The following is a 22406-nucleotide window of genomic DNA, read 5'->3' on the forward strand; positions in this document are numbered from 1 at the left end:
TTAGTATCTTCACTCTTTTTTTGAGTTCCTGAGTCATTTTGGTCAGTCTTTGAAGAATTCTTTCTCCAGGGTCAGTATACTGTTCCTGAAGTTGCCTTGCTGTGGAATGAAGGACCGAATTGCTTCAGGATTCACTGCCTCTTGGCTGCAGGCACTCTCTCTCTCTCACAATCTGTGTTGCTCCAATTGCAGATTACTCTCTGAGCTGTAACGGCACTGGCAGTGCAGTATCCCTCTCCCGCTGCATGTTGTTTGATGTTGGACTCTCCACCGATAGCTTACATCTGAATGACCCCAGTTGTGTGGGAAGCACTAGCCGAGGCCGAGTGATCTTTCCGTTTGTCAGTAACAGAATCACCTGCGGTAACAAACTCCAGGTCTGGTGCAGTTCAATCATCTGTCTGTGTTGATCCTTCTTATTCCTGGGGGGTGATGGTGAGACGGAGGGTATAGGGTCTTGGGTTCCTACAAGCTCCTGATTTCCATCCAAATAACAGTGGGCCCCTTAGTCCTTTGAGCTCTGCTCTGCCATTCAATAGTTGATCTGTTTGTGTTTCCAATCCCATGTTCCCATTTGCCACCCGCAACTTCCCCAGCTAATAAAAATGTATCCAATTCCACTGTAAAAATATTCAAAGATCCTGTCTCTACCATCTTCTGTGGCAGAGCTCCACTGAAATAATAAAGGGATCAGGGATAGTGAAGGGGACTTGTGCCTGAAGTCAGAGGAAGTAGGGGAGGTCCTTAATGAATACTTTGCTTTAGTATTCACGACTGACAGAGACCTTGATATTTCTGAGGACAGTGTGAAACAAAACAATCTGCTAAAACAGGTTGATGTTAGGAAGGAGGATGTGCTGAAAACTTTAAAAAACATAAGCAGAGGTCAATCCCCTAGGCCAGATGGGGTATACTCAAGATTTCTACAGGAAATGAGAGAAGAGATTGCTGCATCTTTGGCAAAGATCTTTGCGTCCTCATTGCCTACTGGAGTAGTACCAGATGATTGGAGGGTGGCAAATGTTGTTCCCTTGTTCAAGAAAGGGATAGGATAATTCTAGGAATTACAGACCTGTCAGTCTTAACGTCAGTGGTGGGCAAATTATTGGAGAGGATTCTGAGAGACAGGACTTACGATTACTTGGAAAATCATAGTTTGATTAGAGATAGTCAGCACAGCTTTGTGAGGGGCAGGTAATGACTCTCAAACCCTATTGAATTCTTTGAACACATTGAAGAAGGTAGACCAGTGGATGTGGTGTACATGGATATTAGCAGGGCATTTGATAAAGTTCCCCATTGTCAGCTCATTCAGAAAGTAAGGAGGCATGGGATACAGGGAAACCTGTCTGTCTGGATAATAGAATTGGCTAACATATAGAAGATAGAGGGTGTGATAAATAGAAAATATTTAGCCTGAAGCTTGGTGACCAGTGGTGTTCCACAGGGATCAGTTCTGGGACCTCTGCTCTTTGTGATTTTTATAAATGACTTGGATGAGGAAGTGGAAGGGTGTGTTAGTAAGTTTCAGTGGCGTGAAGGTGGTGGAGTTGTGGATAGTGTGGACGGCTGTTGTATATTGCAACTGGACATTGACAGGTAGAAGAGTTTGGTGCTGAAAAGTCACAGCTGGTAAGGCAGCATCCAAGGAGCAGGAGAGTTTGTTATGGGCATAATTCCCTTTATCAGAAATGAGGCTCATGATGCAGAGCTGGATTGATAATTGGCAGATGGAGTTCAGCCTGGAAAAGTGTAAAGTCATTCACTTTGGAAGGTCGAATTTGAAGGCAGAATACAGGATTAAAGGCAGAATTCTTAGCAGTGTAGAAGAACAGAGGGATCTTGGGGTCCACGTTTGTAGATCCCTCAAAGTTGCCACCCAAGTTGTTAGGGTTGTTAAGAAGGCATATGGTGTGTTGGCTTTCATTAGCAAGGGGATTGAGTTTAAGAGCCATGAGGTTTTGCTGCAGCTCTTTAGCTCTCTGGTGAGACCACATTTGGAATATTGTGTTCAGTTCTGGTCACCATATTATAGGAAGGATGTGGAAGCTTTAGAGAGGGTAGACAGACCAAAAAGGGGAGAGACCATTTTGGATTTGGTGCTCGGCAACGAGCCAGGACAGGTGTCAGATCGCGCGGTGGGAGAGCACTTTGGTGAAAGTGATCACAACTACCTCACGTTTAGCCTTGACCTTGGAGAGTGAAAGGAGCAGTTACCAAAGGAAGACATTTATTTGGGGAAAAGCAAATTATGACGCTATCAGACAGGAGTTGGGAAGTACAGACTGGGAGCAATTGTTCCACAGGGCACAGCAGACATGTGGAGACTATTTAAGGAGCAGTTGTTGTGAGTGATGCACAAATTTGTTCCTCTGAGACTGGTAAGAAGGGGTAAGATTAAGGAGCCTTGGATGACAAGAACAGAGGAGCTTCTCGTCAAAAGGAAGAAGGCAGCTTACATGAGGTGGAGGAAGCAAGGATCTAGCCCAGCTTTAGAGGATTACAGGCTTGCTAGAAAGGAACTCAGAAATGAACTGAGGAGAGCCAGGAGGGGGCACAAAAAAGGCTTGGCAGGAAGGATTAGGGAGAACCAAAAAGCATTTTACTCATACGTGAGGAATAAGAGAATGATCAGGGAGAAGGTAGGGCCGGTCAGGGGTAGCGGAGGGAACTTGCAGTCTGAGCAGATAGGGGAAGGCCTAAAGGAATTTTTTGCTTTGGTTTTCACTAAGGAAACGGACCTTGTTGTTAATGAAGAAGACTTCGAGGAGCTGGGATACAGTCTTGACCGGATCAAAATTGATGAAGTTGATGTGTTGGAAATTTTGGAAAACATTAAGATTGATAAGTCCCCAGGACCAGGCCAGATTTATCCTAGGTTGGTCCGGAAAGCGAGAAGGGAAGCCAAGATCTTTGCTTCTTCACTCTCCACGGGAGTCGTACCGGAGGATTGGAGGGAGGAGAATGTTGTTCCTCTTTTCAAGAGGGGTCATAGTGAAATCCCTGGCAATTACAGACCAGTCAGTCTTATGTCTGTGGTCAGCAAAGTTTTGGAAAGAATTAAGGGTTAGGATTTATGACTATTTGGCAAAACATAACTTGATTAAAGGCAGTCAGCATAGCTTTGTGAGGGGCAGGTCATGCCTCACTAATCTTATTGAGTTCTTTGAAGAGGTGATGGGACAGGTCAACGAAGGTCGAGCAGTGGATGTGGTGTGTATGAACTTCAACAAGGCATTTGATAGGGTTCCCCATGGTAGGCTCATTCATAAAGTCAGGAAGTATGGGATAGAGGGAGATTTGGCTATCTGGATTCAGAATTGGTTGGCTGACAGAAGGCAGAGAGTGATTTCAGATGGAAAGTATTCTGCCTGGAGTTCAGTGTTGAGTGGGGTCCCGCAGGATTCTGTTCTTGGGCCTCTGCTCTTTGTAGTTTTTATAAATGACTTGGATGAGGAGGTTGTGGGGTGGGTTAGTAAATTTACAGATGACACATAGGTTGGAGGTGTCGTTGATAGTATAGAGGGCTATTGCAGGCTGCAGTGTGACATAGACAGGATGCAGAGCTGGGCTGAGAAATGGCAGATGGAGTTCAACCTGGATAAATGCGAAGTGATGCATTTTGGAAGGTCGAACTCGAATGCTGAATATAGGATTAAAGACAGGATTCTTGGCAGTGTGGAGGAACAGAGGGATCTGGGTGTGCAAGTACATAGATCCCTCAAAGTTGCCACTCAAGTGGATAGGGTTGTTAAGAAATTATATGGTGTTTTGGCTTTCATTAACAGGGTGATCGAGTTTAAGAGCCGTGAGGTTTTGCTGCAGTGCTACAAGTCCCTGGTGAGACCACACTTGGAATATTGTGTCCAGTTCTGGTCGCTCTATTATAGGAAAGATACAGAGGCTTTGGAGAGGGTGCAAAGAAGGTTTACCAGGATGCTGCCTGGACTAGAGGGCTTGCCTTATGAAGACAGCTTGAATAAGCTCAGATTTTTCTCTCTGGAGAGGAGGAAGAGAGGAAACTTGATCGAGGTGTACAAAATAATGAGTGCCATAGACAGAGTCAATAGCCAGAGACCTTTCCCCAGGATTGACTGGTATGAGGGGTCATAGTTTGAAGATATTAGGAGGGTGGTATAAAGGAGACTTCAGAGGTAGGCTATTTACGCAGGGAGTTGTGAATGCATGGGATGTGCATTGCCAGCTGTGGTGGTGGAAGCAGAATCATTGGGGACATTTATGTGACTGCTGGACAGGCACATGGATAGTAGGGAGTTGAGGGGTGCGTAGGTTAGGTTATTATATTTTAAATTAGGATTAAACCTCGGCACAACAGCGTGAGCCAAAGGGCCTGTTCTGTGCTGTACTTGTCTATGTTCTAAAGAGGACATTTACCAAGATGCTGCCTGGACTGGAGGGCATGGCTTATGAAGAAAGGTTGAGAGAGCTAGGTCTTTTCTCATTGGGGTGCAGAAGCATGAGAGGTGACTTGATAGAGGTGTTCAAGATGTAGAGGGGCATAGATCGTGGATAGCCAGAGACCTTTTCCCAGGGTGGAAATGGCTATCAAGAGGGGGCATAATGTGAAGGTGGTTGGAGGAAGGCTTATGGGAGATGTCAGAGGGAGGTTATTTACACAGAGCAGTGGGTGTGTGGAATGCACTGCCAGTAGGTGGTGGTAGAGTCAGAGACATTAGGGACATTTAAGTGACTCTTGTATAGACACATGAAAGATAGTACAATGTAGGTTAGTCTCAGCTTTGAGTAGGATAAAAGGCTGGCACAACATAGAGGGCCAAAGGGCCTGTACTGTGCTGTACTGTCCTATGTTCTATCTTCTATTAATTAAGGAAACTGGAATTCTGCATAGTGTTGTTTTGATTTAGTTACCTCGATTGTGAAACTTTTTTGTTGAATGTTTAAGTTCAGAATGAATTGTTGTGGTTCTGTTCGCCGAGCTGGGAATTTGTGTTGCAGACGTTTTGTCCCCTGTCTAGGTGACATCCTCAGTGCTTGGGAGCCTCCTGTGAAGCGCTTCTGTGATCTTTCCTCCGGCATTTATAGTGGTTTGTCTCTGCCACTTCCGGTTGTCAGTTCCAGCTGTCCGCTGCAGTGGTTGGTATATTGGGTCCAGGTCGATGTGTTTGTTGATGGGGTTTGTGGATGAGTGCCATGCCTCTAGGAATTCCCTGGCTGTTCTCTGTTTGGCTTGCCCTATGATAGTAGTGTTGTCCCAGTCAAATTCATGTTGCTTGTCGTCTGCGTGTGTGGCTACTAGGGATAGCTGGTCGTGGCGTTTCGTGGCTAGTTGATGTTCATGGATGCAGATCGTTAGCTGTCTTCCTGTTTGTCCTATATAGTGTTTAGTGCAGTCCTTGCATGGGATTTTGTACACTACGTTAGTTTTGCTCATGCTGGGTATCAGGTCCTTCGTTCTGGTAAGTTCGCCAGAACGACTCGCCAGAACGAAGGACCCGATACCCAGCATGAGAAAAACCAATGTAGTGTACAAAATCCCATGCAAGGACTGCACTAAACACTATATAGGACAAACAGGAAGACAGCTAACGATCCGCATCCATGAACACCAACTAGCCACGAAACGACACGACCAGCTATCCCTAGTAGCCACACACACAGATGACAAGCAACATGAATTCGACTGGAACAACACTACTATTATAGGACAAGCCAAACAGAGAACAGCCAGGGAATTCCTAGAGGCATGGCACTCATCCACAGATTCAATCAATAAGCACATCGACCTGGACCCAATATACCGGCCACTGCAGTGGACAGCTGGAACTGACAACCGGAAGCGGCAGATTCAAACCACTACAAATGCCAGAGGAAAGATCACAGAAGCGCTTCACAGGAGGCTCCCAAGCACTGAGGATGTCACCTAGACAGGGGACGAAACATCTGCAACACAAATTCCCAGCTCGGCGAACAGAACCACAACAACGAGCACCCGAGCTACAAATCTTCTCTCAAACTTTGAACACCTTCAGAATGAATTGTCTGTGGTGCAGTACTACCATCTACTGGTCAAGTGACATCTTGCAGCCAGATAAACTGCATGTCAGCCTAAGCTACAGTGCCAGGACAGTCCCCCAGAGAAACACTGAAAATAGGAGCCGTAGTTAAGTCATTGGGTCCATCAGGCATGCTCCACCATTCAACATCATCATGGCTGATCCTCTCAATTCAATGTTATCACTCCTTCAATACCCCTGATGCCTCCACCACGGGGGTAAGTGGTCGAATCTACTCCAGCCAGAATGGCGCTTGGACCTCATGTCTGGAACACTCATCTCTTTATTAGAACACAAGATAGAAACGTACAGCACAGAACAGACCCTTCGGCCCACAAGGTTGTGCTGAGGATTATTGCTAATCTGAAATAAAATAATAGAACCTACTCGCCCCTCAATTCACTGTTGTCCATGTGCAGTTGCTTAAATGTCCCGAATGATTCTGCTTCCACCACCACAGCTGGCATTGAATTCACAACTCTCTGCATAAAGAACCTTCCTCTGACATCTTCTCTATCCCTTCCTCCTAAAACCTTTAAACTATGACCCCTCATGCCAGTCAATCCTGCCCTGGGGAAAAGTCTCTGGCTATTGACTATCCATGTCTCTCATTACGTTGTACACCTCGATCAAGTCTCCTCTCTTCCTCTCTCCAGAGAGAAAAGTCAGAGTTTCGTCAACCTCTCTTTGCAAGACAAGCCCTTCAGCTCAGGCAGCATCCTGGTAAACTTTCTTTGCACCCTCTCCAAAGCCTCTGTATCTTTCCTATAATAGAGCGACAAGAACTGGACATAATATTCCAAGTGTGGTCTCACCAGGGACTTGTAGAGCTGCAGCAAAACCTCTTGGCTCTTAAACTCGATCACCCTGTTAATGAAAGCCAAAACACCATATGATTTCTTAACAACCCTATCCACTTGAGTGGCAACTTTGAGGGATCTATGTACTTGCACACCCAGATCCCTCTGTTCCTCCATACTGCCAAGAATCCTGTCTTTAATCCTATGTTCAGCATTCAAGTTTGACCTTCCAAAATGCATCACTTCACATTTATCCAGGTTGAACTCCATCTGCCATTTCTCAGCCCAGCTCTGCATCCTGTCTATGTCACACTGCAGCCTGCAATAGCCCTCTATACTATCAACAGCACCTCCAACCTTCATGTCGTCTGTAAACAACACCCCGCAACCTCTTCATCCGAGTCATTTATAAAAACTACAAAGAGCAGAGGCCCAAGAACAGAGTCCTGCGGGACCCCACTCAACACTGTCCTCCAGGCAGAATACTTTCCATCTACAATCACTCTCTGCCTTCTGTCAGCCAACCAATTCTGAATCCAGATAGCCAAATCTTCCTCTATCCCATACTTCTGACTTTATGAATGAGCCTACCGTGGGGAACCCTATCAAATACCTTGCTGAAGTCCATGAACACCACATCCACTGCTTGACCTTCGTTGACCTGTCTCATCACCTCCTCAAAGAACTCAATAAGATTTGTGAGGCATGACCTGCTCCTCACAAAGCCATGCTGACTGCCTTTAATCACGCTATGCTTTTCCAAATAGTCATAACTCCTATTCCTCAGAATTCTTTCCAAAACTTTGCTGACCACACACATAAGGCTGACTGTTAGGGATTTCCCTATTACCCTTCTTGAAAAGAGGAACAACTTTCTCCTCCCTCCAATCCTCCAGTACGACTCCTGTGGAGAGTGAGGAGGCAAATATCCTCACCACGGCTTAGCAACCTCCTTTCTCGCTTCCTGGACCAACCTAGGATAAATCTGGTCTGGCCCTGGGGACTTATCAATCTTAATGTTTCCCAAAATTTCCAGCACATAAACACCAGCAATCTTAATCTCGTCAAGACTGTATCCCAGCTCCTCAAAGTTCTCATTCATGATAAGGTCCCTTTCCTTTGTGAAAACCGAAGCAAAGATCTCATTTAGGCCTTCCCCTATCTGCTGACTCCATGCACCAGTTCCCTCCACTATCCCTGACCAGCCCTACCTTCTCCCTGATCATTCTCTTATTCCTCATGTATGAGTAAAATGCCTTTTGGTTCTCCCTAATCCTTCCTGCCAAACCTTTTTCGTGCCCCCTCCTGGCTCTCCTCAGTTCATTTCTGAGCTCCTTTCTAGCAAGCCTGTAATCCTCTAAAGCTGGGCTAGATCCTTGCTTCCTCCACCTCATGTAAGCTGCCGCCTTCCTTTTTAGACGAGAAGCTCCTCTGTTCTTGTCATCCAAGGTTCCTTAATCTTACCTCTTCTTACCTGTCTCAGAGGAACAAATTCGTACACCACTCACAACAATGCTCCTTAAACAGTCTCCACATGTCTGCTGTGCCCTTTCTGTGGAACAATTGCTCCCAGTCTGTACTTCCCAACTCCTGCCTGATAGCATCATAATTTCCTTTTCCCCAAATAAATATCTTCCTTTGGTAACTGCTCCTTTCCTTCTTCAAGGCTATGGTAAACGTGAGGCAGTCATGGTCACTGTCACCAAAGTGCTCTCCCACAGTGAGATCTGACACCTGTCCTGGCTCATTGCTGAGCACCAAATCCAAAATGGCTGTCTACATACTGAGTAAGGAAACCCTCCTGAACACCTGACAAAAACTGTTCCATCCAAACCATCTGCACTAAGGAGGTTCCAGTCAATATTGGGAAAGTTGAAGTCGCCCATAACAACAACCCTACTCCATCTGCATTTTTCCAAATTCTGCCAGCCTATGAGTTCTTCAATCTCCCTGCTGCTACTAGGGCGTCTGTAGAAAACCCCCAATGAGATGGCTGCTCTGTTGCTGTTCCTAACTTCCACCCACGCTGCCTCAGTAGACAAACCTTCATCAACGACCTTCGTTTCTGTAGCTGTGATGCACTCTCTGATTAGCAATGCTACGCCCCCTCCTCTTTTACCACCTTCCCTGTTCTTTTTAAATGTTCTAATCCCTGGAACATCTAGCAACCATTCCTGTCCCTGTGAAATCCAAGTCTTGTTATGGCCACAACATCACAATCCCAAGTACTAATCCATGGTCTAAGTTCATCATTCTTATTTCTGACACTCCTTGCATTAAAGCAGACTCACTTTAACTGACCCCTTTTGTTTCATCACATGAAAAACCTTTCTAATAGATTCACTACATCCTGTCACTGCCCCATCTACAAGTACCCCCCCCCCCCCTCAGATATGTAGTTTTGTCCCCACCCCTTTGCCAAACTAGTTTAAACCCTCCTGAACCACATGAACAAACCTCCCAGCCAGGACATTTGTGGCCCTCCAGTTTAGGTGCAACCCATCCTCCTCCTACAGGTCCCACCTTCCCCAGAAGGGCATCCCAATGGTCTACTAACCTCACGAGCCACAGCTATTCACCAGATATGGACATGACTGTGGAGATCAGTGTTTATTACCCATCCCTGATTGTCAAGTCAGTAAAAGACACCCACATCACTGTGGGTCTGGAGTTATGTGGAAAACCAGACTGGGTAATGACAGATCGCCTTTTCTGAATCACATTAGTCATCCCAAAGGATTTTTAACAATAATCCTCCGTGGCTACACAGTCCTCATGAGGGTAGCTTTTTATTCCAGATTTTTACTGAGCTGAAATTTCATCAGCTGCCCTGGTGGGATTTGAACCCATGACAGCCTCTGTACATTGACCGGGCCTCTGAGTTATTGGGCCAATGACAATACCACCATGTCACGAGCTAGGAAACTGAGTCAAGTAGTCCACATACACCCGCTGACCACACATCCGAAATTACTCTAGTTCCGTTTGTCACCACTTGGCCCATATCCCTCTAAAGTCTTCCAGGTGCCTTTTTAAATGTTGTATTTGTACCAGCCTCCACTACAAAGTCTGGCAGCTCATTCTATATACTACACCCTCTGTGAAAAAGTTGCCCTTCAGGTCTTTGTCCTCACCTTAAACCTACGCCCTCTCATTTTGGCCTCTCCTACCAGGGGAAAGAACTTTATTTATCTCCATGTTGTCACCAGGAGTTACAAAGTCGGGAGAGGCTTCAATTCTCTCCCCTCCTATAGGTGACCAAGAATATTTCCTGTTCTTGGCTTGAATTTGAAGAACTTACAAGTCGAAAGGCATCCTGTTTAGCCTCACTATGAACACCCCTTTCCATGTCCATCAAGTTCTGGACTGGGAAAACCTGCTGGCTCAGAGATTGGGACACTTCCCATTAGCCTCACAAGACCGCCTGTGCAAATGATCCCCAGATGTTAAATGTGAACTGCTCTCAGTTGTACTTGTCTTTGCTGGAGGTGTCTGAGACCGAACGCTGGGTGTCAGTGGGGTGGTTCTTTGATCCAGCTGAGGTGCTCCTCTGGTGGAAATGAACTGACTCCCTCTTCTCAATCATCACCCAAGTCACGGGACTGGTTTTCTTGCCAGTGATCAGTTTGTAGAGGACAGATCCTGTGAATTATTGTCAGATCTGATCCACATGAGGAAGATTCCCTGAACTATCATTATGAGCTGCAGCTTTGCGAAGGAGAATTTGAATTGCTGATGTGAAGTAGGTCAATGATTTGGTAGCTATGGACTGTTGGCTATATGTTTCTGCTCGTGTCCATCCAGGTGAACAGCACACACTTCATCTATTCCAATGCCATCAGAGGGCTAACTGAAGCTGATTCTGGGGCAATCATCACAAGGCAACGGAATGTTACGATTGAATTCTCATGTGCCTATCCCCTAACCATGAATATCTCCTCGTCAGTGGTAATCTCAACCATGCAGAGGCAAGTTTCCATGAATCATTGAAAGTGGGAGGACAGCTGGAGAGTGCAGTTAGTAAAGCATAGTGCCCTTGGCTTTATTAATAGAGGCATAAAGTACAAGAGCAAGGAACTTGTTCAAGACACTTGTTAGACCTCAGTAGGTGTATTGAGTACATTTGTGGGCACTACATTATAGGAACAATGTGAATGCATTGGAGAGAGTGCTGAAGAAATTTACAAGGATAGTTTCAGGGATCAGAGACTTCAGTATAGACTCTTAGAATTTTACAGTAAAGAAGGAGACCATTCAACCCATCATGTCTGTACTACTCCTGAAAGAGCTATCCAGCCATTCCCACTCACCAGCCCTATCTCAGTTGCCCTCTAAGTTCGTCATTTTCAAATATATATCCAGCTCTCCTTTTGAACCTCCTGTAGACTCAGCCTCTGCCACTCTCCCTGACAGCAATCCCGAATCCTGACACCTGTCTGAATAAAGGCTACTCCTAGCTCTCTCGCTCACAATCTGGAAATTGTAATCCCCGAGTTACCGACATACCAACTGGTAAAAACAGGATATCCTTTGCTACCCTGTCAGAATTGTTCATCATATTGAAAACTTCAAAAAGGTCATATCTTAATTTTCTCTGCTCCGGGGAGAGTAAGCCCAATCTCTCTAATCTTTCCTCGTATCTAAAATCCTTCATTCTCCTTTTGAACTGAATCCAGGGCTTTAATATCCTTTCTTATGTAAGGTGCCCAGAACTGAACACAATCCTCCAAATAATTGAGGATAGATTTGGGAAGTTAGGACCTAGCTTGGAGAACAGAACACTAAGTAGATTTGATAAAGTTTTCAAACTCCTGAGCTAGCTGGTTACAGTAGTTGAGGAGAAACTGTTCCTGGTGATAAGTGAATTTAGAACCAGACAGCACAGATTCCTGATGAAGGGCTTATGCCTGAAACGTCGATTCTCCTGCTCCTCGGATGTTGCCTGACCTGCTGTGCTTTTCCAGCACTACACTCTCATCAGTTACATTAACAGCCTAGATACTACTGTACATGTGACTCCAGTCTGCCAAGCTCAGAGTGAGGCATAAAGGCCCAACCGTGGATCTGAGGGAGGAGATGAAGGATATGGGGGAGTAGGAAGACTGTAGGCTAGACAAGAGGATATGGAGGGATGTGGGGGAGGGAAGAGGTAGGGATATGGAGGAAGGGAGCGGGATGGATGGATGTGGGGGAGTGGTATGCAGAGGGAGGAAGGGCAGAGATTGGGGGATGGTAGTGGTTAGAATGCAAGGAACAGGGAGGATTGTTGGGGAAAGGTGGGTTGTGGAGATGGTTGCCAGAACTTCTGGTTTCGTTGTTTGACTCACTGCTGGGTTTTTGTTCATGTCTCGTCCTCCATTTTGCTGCTTTCCTCAGTGTTATAAACATCACCTTGCCAGGTGGTCAGAAGCTCTTTGAATCGAAGATGGTAGTTTATCGTGACTCTGGTTACAGCCAGCCCTTCAACCAGACCCCAGTTGTGCTGGACATCAACAGTAAAATCTACGTCGGAACAATTGTGTCGGGTGTTGATGCCAGTCGATTTGTGCTGACATTGAAGAACTGCTGGGCGACCCCTGGGAGTGATCCAAAGCAAGCAACTCACTGGGTCTTCATCACTGAGCAGTGAGTATTTTAACCAACTTACCACTGAGGGAGTGCAGCAGATATTCACTCCATTGATACAGGGAATGGCAGGACTGTTCTGAGGAGAGATTGGTTAGACTGGCCCTGTATTCATTACAGTGGACAAGGCTCCACTGATTGATTGATTGAAATATGTAAAATGTTATTAGGGTTGGACAGACTAGATGCAAGGGGGATGTTCAGCCTGGGTGGGGGGTTCTGGAAACCGGGGATACAGTCTCAGAAAACTGGTTGGACCATTTAGCATTATGATTTCTTCATCCAGAGGGTACTGAACTTTTTTGTTTAAAGAATCCCTACAGTATGGAAACAGGGCATGCAGCCCAACAAGTCCATACTCTCCCTCTGAAGAGTAACCCATCCAGATCCATTTCCTTCTGACTAATGCACCGAACACAATGGGCAATTTAGCATGGCCAATCCACCTTACCTACACATCTTGGGATCGTGGGTGGAAACCCACACAGACACAGGAAGAATGTGCAAACTCCACACAGACAGTTACCAAGGCTGGAATCGAACCTGGGTCCCTAGTGCTATGAGGCTGCAGTATTGACCACTAAGCCACCATGCCACCCATATGGAATTGCCCATACTGAAACTGAATCTATTCAGGAAAGAGGAAGAGAAATGTTTAGATATTAAAGGCATCAAGGAGTATGTGCAGCAGTGCTAACCACTGGGCGGCACGGTGGCACAGTGGTTAGCACTGTTGCCTCACAGCGCCAGAGACCCGGGTTCAATTCCCGCCTCAGGCGACTGACTGTGTGGAGTTTGCACGTTCTCCCCGTGTCTGCGTGGGTTTCCTCCGGGTGCTCCGGTTTCCTCCCACAGTCCAAAGATGTGCAGGTCAGGTGAATTGACCATGCTAAATTGCCCGTAGTGTTAGGTAAGGGGTAAATGTAGGGGTATGGGTGGTTTGCGCTTCGGCGGGTCGGTGTGGACTTGTTGGGCCGAAGGGCCCGTTTCCACACTGTAAGTAATCTAATCTAATCTAATATGTGGAGAAAGCAGGTACAGGGAATTGAAATAGAGGATCAACCTGATCCTATGGAATGGAGGAGCAGGCTAGAAGTGGTTTCTGTGGAAGAGCAACAGAAGATTTAGCAAATGCTTCCATTAGACCGTTACAACTAACTATTCCTGTGAAATAGGTGCCCAAATGTACACGACAGTTCAGTAAATGTTGAAGAAAGTGGACACTCCACTGTCGCTCGTTTTTCTCTGAGCCTCTTCCAGTTTGTTGGAGATTCAAGTGGAATTTACATTCATTGCCAAATACAGCTGTGTGACGTACAAAGCAGTCGTTGTTTGATGGTAAGTTTGTGCAGAGACATCCCATTTGACATACATGACCACTGGTGAGTTAGTTACCTAGATGAGCATTGAAATTGGGCAGAGACTGGAGACACAAACACATTCACATTCATGATGAGAACGAATCTGGGTTTGCAGACCACCCAGTAGTAGGGCATTGGGCGAGATACTTATCTGATGTTAGTTCCTTCCTTACACTGAACATCTGAAGCTGCTTTTTGTCTGTATTTGCTTACAGCAACTGTACAAAGTGCTGGTGAGACTACATCAGGAGTACTGAGAGCAGTTTTGGTCCCGTTATTTAAGGAAAAATATCTTTTCATCAGAGGCAGCTTAGAGCAGGGTTCGCTAGGATGATCCCGGGGGGGATTGTCATTTGAGCAAAGGCTAAACAAGTTAGGACTCTACTCAGATGGGGTTAAGAAGAATTTGGGATCTAATTGGAACATACAGCATTCTTAAGGGATTTGACAGGCTAAATCCTGAGAGGATGTTTCTCCTCATGGGAGAGTCAACAACCATTGGGCATAGTCTCAGAATGGACAGGTGTCAGTTTAATGCTGAGACCACAGACAGATGGGAGGACAGAGTCCTTGTGTACATTTAAGGCTGAGCTAAATTCTTGATCAGTTGGGGATTCAAGAATTACGGGAAAGTGAACATGACGCATGTTGGATCCTATTGAATGGCAGAAAGGCTCAAGGTGATGAACAGCCTCCTCCTGTTCTTGTTTCTCATGATCTTATGGGCACGATATTGAAAATCTGAAACCTTTGCAACTTTTCTCAACCCACCTGCCAGCCAGTTACCTAAACTGGTGGATTTTTGAAAATAAATTAATTTCGAAGAATGTAGGTGTTGCTGGTGGGTCAGCATTTATTGCACATCCCTCACTGCCCCTGGTGAAGGTAGTGAGGAGATGCCCTCCTGAACCACTGCAGTATGTGCACTGTAGGAGGCCTGCTGGTTCTGTTAGGGACAGGATCACGCTCGGTCCTGCTGGGATTTGGGGCTGTTGGATTTCTGGAAAAAATAGAAAATTTATTCCATTTAATGACTTTTCCATTACTATTATTCTAACTGTAGGAATGCCTCCAAAGAAGAGCCAGTGGAAGCCACAACAATGGGAGCATTCACACTATTGGTCCTTTCCAGTTAAAGTCCCATGATAAAGGTACAGTGCTCTCTTTCAGTGAGATATTATTTACTTTTATTCCCTTCCTGTCTGAGATAAAATACACCACCACCAATCCTAACCTCATGGGTAATCAGCCATACAGGCATCACATCTTAGTCCAATTGCACTCTTCTGTGCACAAACCTCACCTCCACCCTCACCCCACCCCCGCCCCTGCCTTCCCCCCCACCCCCGCCCGCCCCTGCATAATATCTCATTCCTGGTGTGTGTTTTTACCAACAGGAGAATTTAATGGTGCAACTTCCTGGCAAAGTACAGCCTGGGTCACTATGGCAATGCTGTGGTTCCCTGTGATTCTTGGATGTTGCCACGATTGGGCATGGTGTTTCCTTGGGGATGACCAACAATAATTCGAAGAGACTTCAGAAACACAGATGATTTTCCAAGGCAACACAGCAGAAGCGAGTTCTGACTTTCACATTTACCCAGTGTACACTGTATTGCAGAGCTAATTGTATTGATTGGTTTTCCAGAAGAAATACTTTATCCAACTTGATCCCTTGTGTAAATTCACAAATTGAAATAGTCATTCCAATCTAATTCCTTCCTTTTCCCATAATCACCTCAAGGGAGGCGATGGTCTAACGACACTACCGCTGGACTATTAATCCAGAGACCCAGGTCATGTCCTGGTAACCCTGGTTTGAATCCCACCAAGGCAGATAATTTCTGTCTTGAGATTTGAATTCAATCGAAAATCTGGTAATAAGAGTCCCACGATGACCAAGAAACTGTTGCCACTTTTCAGTAGAAAAACACCAGTGGTCACAGATCTCCAGTCAGGAAGACACTGTTCTACAACCACCCTGTCTTCTACAACCAAGCAATTTGTATCCAATGTAACAACTCACCATGGATTCCACGTGATTCAGTCTTCAGGACCAGCTTGCCATGATGGACCTTGTTAAATGCTTTCATAAAGTCATAGAGATGTATACAGCATGGAAACATACCCTTCGGTCCAACTCGTCCATGTTGACCAGATATCCCAAGTCAATCTAGTCCCACCTGCCAGCACCCGGCCCATATCCCTCCAAACCCTTCCTATTCATATACCCATCCAGGTGCCTTTTAAATGTTGCAATTGTACCAGCCTCCACCACTTCCTTTGGCAGCTCATTCCATACACGTACTACCCTCTGTGTGAAAAAGTTGCCCCTTAGGCCTCTTTTATATCTTTCCCCCCTCACCCTAAACCCATGCCCTCTAGTTCTGGACTCCCTGACCCCAGGGAAAAGACTTTGCCTATTTACCCTATCCATGCCCCTCATAATTTTGTAAACCTCTATAAGGTCACCCCTCAGCCTCTGACGCTCCAGGGAAAACAGCCCCAGCCTGTTCAGCCTCTCCCTATAGCTCAAACCTTCCAACCCTGGCAACATGCTTGTAAATCTTTTCTGAACCCTTTCAAGTTTCACAACATCTTTCCGATAGGAAGACCAGAATTGCATGCAATATTCCAACAGTGGCCTAACCAATGTCCTGTACAGCCGCAACATGACCTCCCAACTCCTGTACTCAATACTCTGACCAATAAAGGAAAGCATACCAAATGCTGCCTTCACTATCCTATCTACCTGCGACTCCACTTTCAAGGAGCTATGAACCTGCACTCCAAGGTCTTTGTTCAGCAAAACTCCCTAGGACCTTACCATTACGTGTATAAGTGCTGCTAAGATTTGCTTTCCCAAAATGCAGCACCTCGCATTTATCTGAACTAAACTCCAACTGCGACTTCTCAGCCCATTGGCCCATCTAATCAACTGCCCTAACCTTATCATTCATTGTCACCTCAATGAACTCAAATTTAAAAATAGAAAAAAAATTAGAATCAACTCAAATTTAAGCCCTAAAAAGTCCTTTCTTTTTCAAATATGAGTAAATCCTGTGCTTAAGAACCTTTTCCAATAATTTCCCTTCCACTGATACTGGGTCTATAATTTACCATTGCCCTTCTTACACAAAGGAACAATATTGTCTATTCTACACTTTACTGGCACCTCCAATGGCTCGAGATGATACAAAGATCTCTGTCAAGGCCCCAGCAATCTCTTTCCTTGCTCCTGTCTATATCCTGGGATAGATCCCATCAGGCCCTGGGGACTTACCTACCTTTCATATAATACCTCCTCCATCTTAATATCGAAATGCCCTATTCTTACCATCATCCATGTCCTTCTCCTTGGTGAATGCTGGTGTGAAGTACTCATTAAGGACCCTACACACTTCCTCTGGCTTCATGTATAAAGACCCTCATTTCGTGTGTGGACCTATCTTTCCCTAATTACCCTCTTGTTCCTGATATATATGTCTTGGGATTTTCCTTAATCCAACTTGCCAAGGACAATTCATAGCCATCTTTAGCCCTTCCAAATCTTTCTTTCCTGCTTCCTCAAGGACCTTGTCCGATTTCAATTTCCCAAACCTTACACATTTGTCCTTTTTGACTAAATTTTCAATATCTTTGACCCCTAGGTCCTATGAGACCTCCATCTCAGTTTACATTGAATAACCTTTCTCCTCTCAGAATCCACCCCAGTTGTTTTTCACTACTGCTCTCTGTCTTCAAGGTATCCTTTCTGTCCTCTCCATAGTAAACGGCTTAACAATAGAACGGTTGATTCATTCCTGGAGTACGTACTGTGTGTTGGGGTGGGGCAGGTTCTGTTTGAGGTACAGAGTAGATAGGGAGATATTTTCCCACGTTAGGAGAGGGGGTAGTTCTGAGGTAAGTGGCAGCTGGTTTAGAGAGGATGTGAGGAAGGTTTTCTTTACCCAGAGAGGTAGTAGGATATTGAAGAAGTATTTGGATAGGAACTTGAACTGGTATGGTGTACAGGTTAAGTGATGGAAAATGTGATTAGATAGAAACTTGATGAGCTGAATTCTATGAGCTGAAGGGCCTTTCTCTGTGCTGTAAAAACTCTAATTCTCTAAAAGGGCTAGTGTGGAATGTTGTCATGTCCACTGTTGAACTAATACCTCCCTCCCTCCCCCTGACTACTCACTGTATATTCGACGGTTTGATCAAGTCTTTAAACAATCAGCTGTCAAACTTCTTAATAAATACAAAGAAGGAGGAAATGGATTGTGGAATTTGAGGGCATAAACACAACAGAACATCACTGTTTGTGTGTAAACCTTTATTATTAAAAGAGAAAAGATCACTTTATCACAATTTCTAATAATTGCTTTCCTGAGCTTTGAAGTTTAATTTGAATAAAGGGAATGAAACATTTCAAATGGCCTTTGTGAAACGATTGATGCAGGTTAGAGCCAACACTTTGTCTCCCATTACCTTCAGCATTTCCCTGGCACCGGCACACAACAGCAGGGGCCGGACAATCTTTGCCATTCTCTCACTGTCTCCACTGGGTGTAAACGCTCTCACCCTCTGCCCAGAGGAACTCCCTGCCAAGGGTTATCTTCTCTCTGGTCACCACATTGCTTACCACTGGATAAGCTGGTGACGGCGGGTGTAACTGCAGAAAGCGTACAAGAAGGTTAACATCACCAAGAGCAGCGAAACCACGCCGAGGGATAGCAGGATGTACCAGATCAGTGCCATGGTACGGTGGGCAACGATCATCCTCCTCCTGAATGGTCGGAAGACTTTGAGGTGGAAGGAGGCAGCCAGTCTGTCAGAGATAAAGCACCTGTAGATTCCTTCATCTGCAATCTCTACATCCTGGATGGTATAGGTGCTGCTGCCTATGGCTTGGTCCAGAGAGTGGCTGCCCTCCATTTGCTGGGACAGGCCCCTGCTGGTCCTCGGATGCCTCGTTCTGGTCCTCTGCTGGGTAAGCTCTCTTTGCCAGGTCGCTGGGCTGTAGATGGAGGAGTCCGGGCAGTGGAATGTCACTTTGCTGTGAACATTGACCAGGTAAGTCTCGAAGAGGAGGACCCGGTTGTCATTGTCTAATACCAAAGGGCCACCTGGGACTAAGTGGCGGTGGTGGACCTGGGCCACGGAAGGGGACTGACAGGGGACGTGGCAGGCTTCAAGGGAAAGCTCGGGGCCACGGGGGGGCAGCTTCTGTGGCCCCAGAGACAGCAGGCCACATGGCATGGGGTCCTCAGCCTTACTTGATGATTGGGCATAGCAGAAACCCAGGCGTCTCCTGTATCCTGGGACACCACAGTGGTCACAGCGCCCCCAGGGGCTCCAGACAGTGAACATGTAAACACCCTGCCCCCCGACCTCCGCCCTGAGGTTGGGAAGTACTGTCCCACCCTGCAACCCCCCAGACAGGTGGAGCTGCTTCACATCCTGCACGTCCACCTCATAATACGTCAGAGTCTTGGCCCCTGCACGGCACAGGTAAATGCCAGAGTCCCAGATGGTGGGTGAGTGGAGGAGGAGGAGACCATCGCTCTGCAGGTCCCAGCCAGCTCCTTGGATCTGGTTGGATGCCAAGAGACGGACCTGCCCGGACTCTGGCTCTGAGCTGTTCATGTAAAACCAGGAGAGTTCTCCCTCCTGTCTCGGCCAATCCACACAGACCAACAGCACTGGGTTACTGCTGACCAAAGCAATTTGGCAGAGCCGGTGACGAGAACAGGATATTGCTGTCCCCAACGACACAACCTGCCAACAACTAAACCACAGCAGGGTAACCAGGACAGGCCACTGTACCAACATGATGGAGCACCCACGTCTTGGTCACAGGCTTTGCCCTGGGTCGTCCAGCTCAGAAAACAGACCAGACCACCCCACACACCTTCCTGCCCTCCCCACCCCCCAACCTGCCCCATTCTGTACATCGCCATGGGGACAGCAGTGAGGTGAACAATCTCCTGACCATCAGCTGTTTGTTACAACATCGGACATTCACTGGCAGGCTCTACTCTGCACAGCCAGAGAGATCCACAGTCACTTTGTCCAGCCTCAAGATACAGCCTGAGAATACATTCACCTCAAATAAATCCAAACCTCTCAGTAAACTCCACACCAACGCAGTCAGTGAATTACAACAGGTCTTTGTAGCTGAAATGAGACATCAGATTCAGGCCCACACTTGCAATTACAATCCTCAGGAATTACACATCCAGAACACAGCTACCCAGGAGGGAGTTACAGACTGGAATCTAATCGAGGGGTTCGGGGTGGTTTATATACAGAATAACAGATACCCCGGGGAGGGAGTTACAGACTGGAATCTAATCGAGGGGTTCGGGGTGGTTTATATACAGAATAACAGATACCCGGGAGGGAGTTACAGACTGGAATCTAATCGAGGGGTTCGGGGTGGTTTATATACAGAATAACAGATACCCGGGAGGAAATTACAGACTGGAATCTAATCGAGGGGTTCGGGGTGATTTATATACAGAATAACAGATACCCCAAGAGGGAGTTACAGACTGGAATCTAATCGAGGGGTTCGGGGTGATTTATATACAGAATAACAGATACCCCGAGAGGGAGTTACAGACTGGAATCTAATCGAGGGGTTCGGGGTGATTTATATACAGAATAACAGATACCCCGAGAGGGAGTTACAGAATGGAATCTAATTTAAGGAGTTTGGGGTGGTTTAGATATAGAATAACAGATACCCCGAGAGGGAGTTACAGACTGGAATCTAATTAAGGGGTTTGGGGTGGTTTAGATATAGAATAACAGATACCCCGAGAGGGAGTTACAGACTGGAATCTAATTTAAGGAGTTTGGGGTGGTTTAGATATAGAATAACAGATACCCCGAGAGGGAGTTACAGAATGGAATCTAATTTAAGGGGTTTGGGGTGGTTTAGATATAGAATAACAGATACCCCGAGAGGGAGTTACAGAATGGAATCTAATTAAGGGGTTTGGGGTGGTTTAGATGTAGAAAAACAGATACCCCGAGAGGGAGTTACAGAATGGAATCTAATTAAGGGGTTTGGGGTGGTTTAGATGTAGAAAAACAGATGCTCAGGAGTGTGTTGCAGAGAATTTGAGGGGTTAAATGTTATTTTGATATATAGAACAGGGCACAGTTTGAAGCCTCTTTTGTTGTTTTTTTTTGGATTTTAAGATTAACATATGGTTCAGTCAGCATGCTCAGTATTTCTGCTGATTCCATTAGTTTAATAACTAGCTGTTTACTAAAATAACTTATGGTTCAGTCAGCATGCTCAGTTTTTCGTTTAATAAAATAACTAGCTGTTTTAACATTCACCTGCTTCCCTCAACTGCTGTTTCTATTTTCAGCCCCAGTGAAGCTGTCACTGTGTGTCTGCCACCTTCACACATGCCTTGTTGGCTTTCAATCCAGCTTCCGTCATCACACAGTGTGTATTTATACGCCAGTGCTCCTCCTCATGGACACATGGATTTCCTCCAATTCCCCACTCCTCCCATAAGTACCTGCCTCATTCCAACTGAATGCTCCTGCAACAACCACAGCCGGCAGTGATGTGAAAATGCGCCTTGATGGTTGGCAGGTGAAACAGTCGCAAGCTGACCCCAATGACACAAACCCTTGGGCAAGAGGTCAGGTTTCAAAGCAGCACTTCTGAGAAAGAGAGAGAGACACGTGGAAGTACTAGATAAGAAAATGTCACAGTTTGGAACGCAGCCACCATAGTCACCTCTGGGCCCCTTCAATTCCTGACACAGCTTGTATCAACATTTTTTCTACCACCAGCCCAGCTTCTGATTTTCCAAACCAAATTTCTCCTGGTTTCTTTATAATCGAAAACATTAAGTCATGCCCAACAGCTCTCAACGCAGACTCCCTTTCTGCTGAAGTCTCCAAGTGGGTAAAAGGAGTTCAGAAAGATTCTGGTTACCAATTCGACAATCACCATTATAACCTCACAGGTTGGTAAGAGTGTTAGAAATGGAGCATTCACTTCAGCAGAAGTCGTAGCTGAGTTGTTTGGATGGAAAATGGCTGAAAACTAAGATTACAGGAGGTTTGAGAAGGACTTGGCAAATATCCAAAGGGACAACTGGTAGAGGAATAAGAGAGGGTCACAGATGCTGCTTATTTCCAGTAATTCCAAGTTTAGCTGTTCTAATACTGACTCCTAGACTTTATGGGTTGGAAGTAAACCTGGCTCAGCTATTTTAAATGCAATTCTAATTGTGGTAATGAAAACTAAGTGCAGGGTTGGGGTTGGAGTAGCTATCCCTTGGAATCAAAGAGTACTGCCTGGAGCATGAAGAATGAGATAAGCCACTGGGCAAGTAATCCAGAACCCTGACTACTGTCCTGGACATGGGTTTGAATCCTGAGGAAGGTGGTGAAATTTGAATTCATTAACAATTTGAAATAAAAGGTTAGCCCCAATGGAGACCATGTAGCCACTGTCAATCATTAAAAACACATCTTTGATCACTAAGACCTTTCGGAGAAGGCAATTTGTCATCCTTACCCAGTCTGGATCTTCATGTGACTCCAGACCCACAGAAATGTGGACT

General features: G+C 45.8%; 2 protein-coding genes across 3 annotated transcripts in view; one reads left to right on the forward strand and one right to left on the reverse strand.

Moving 5' to 3' along the window:
- LOC122544235 (uromodulin-like) overlaps positions 1-18239 on the forward strand; it is a 39465-nt gene extending 21226 nt beyond the window's left edge. For both annotated transcript variants that reach the window (XM_087981009.1, XM_087981010.1), the window contains exons 6-11: positions 193-377; positions 10640-10803; positions 12212-12460; positions 13636-13798; positions 14885-14972; positions 15219-18239. In XM_087981009.1, coding sequence (XP_087837135.1) covers positions 193-377; positions 10640-10803; positions 12212-12460; positions 13636-13798; positions 14885-14972; positions 15219-15346 — 977 coding nt within the window. In that variant the 3' untranslated portion in view covers positions 15347-18239. The remainder of the gene's footprint in view (positions 1-192; positions 378-10639; positions 10804-12211; positions 12461-13635; positions 13799-14884; positions 14973-15218) is intronic.
- On the reverse strand, positions 18056-22364 carry LOC122544260 (protein FAM187B-like). Its single transcript, XM_043683337.2, has one exon. It carries the CDS (start codon positions 19636-19638, stop codon positions 18445-18447), a length of 1194 nt encoding a protein of 397 aa, XP_043539272.2. The 5' UTR covers positions 19639-22364; the 3' UTR covers positions 18056-18444.
- Between the last annotated feature and the right edge of the window lie 42 nt (positions 22365-22406).

Source organism: Chiloscyllium plagiosum, unplaced genomic scaffold (genome assembly GCF_037043375.1).
Source record: "Chiloscyllium plagiosum isolate Xiang-an unplaced genomic scaffold, Cpla_swu_hap1 HiC_scaffold_38, whole genome shotgun sequence".
Lineage (NCBI taxonomy): Eukaryota > Metazoa > Chordata > Chondrichthyes > Orectolobiformes > Hemiscylliidae > Chiloscyllium > Chiloscyllium plagiosum.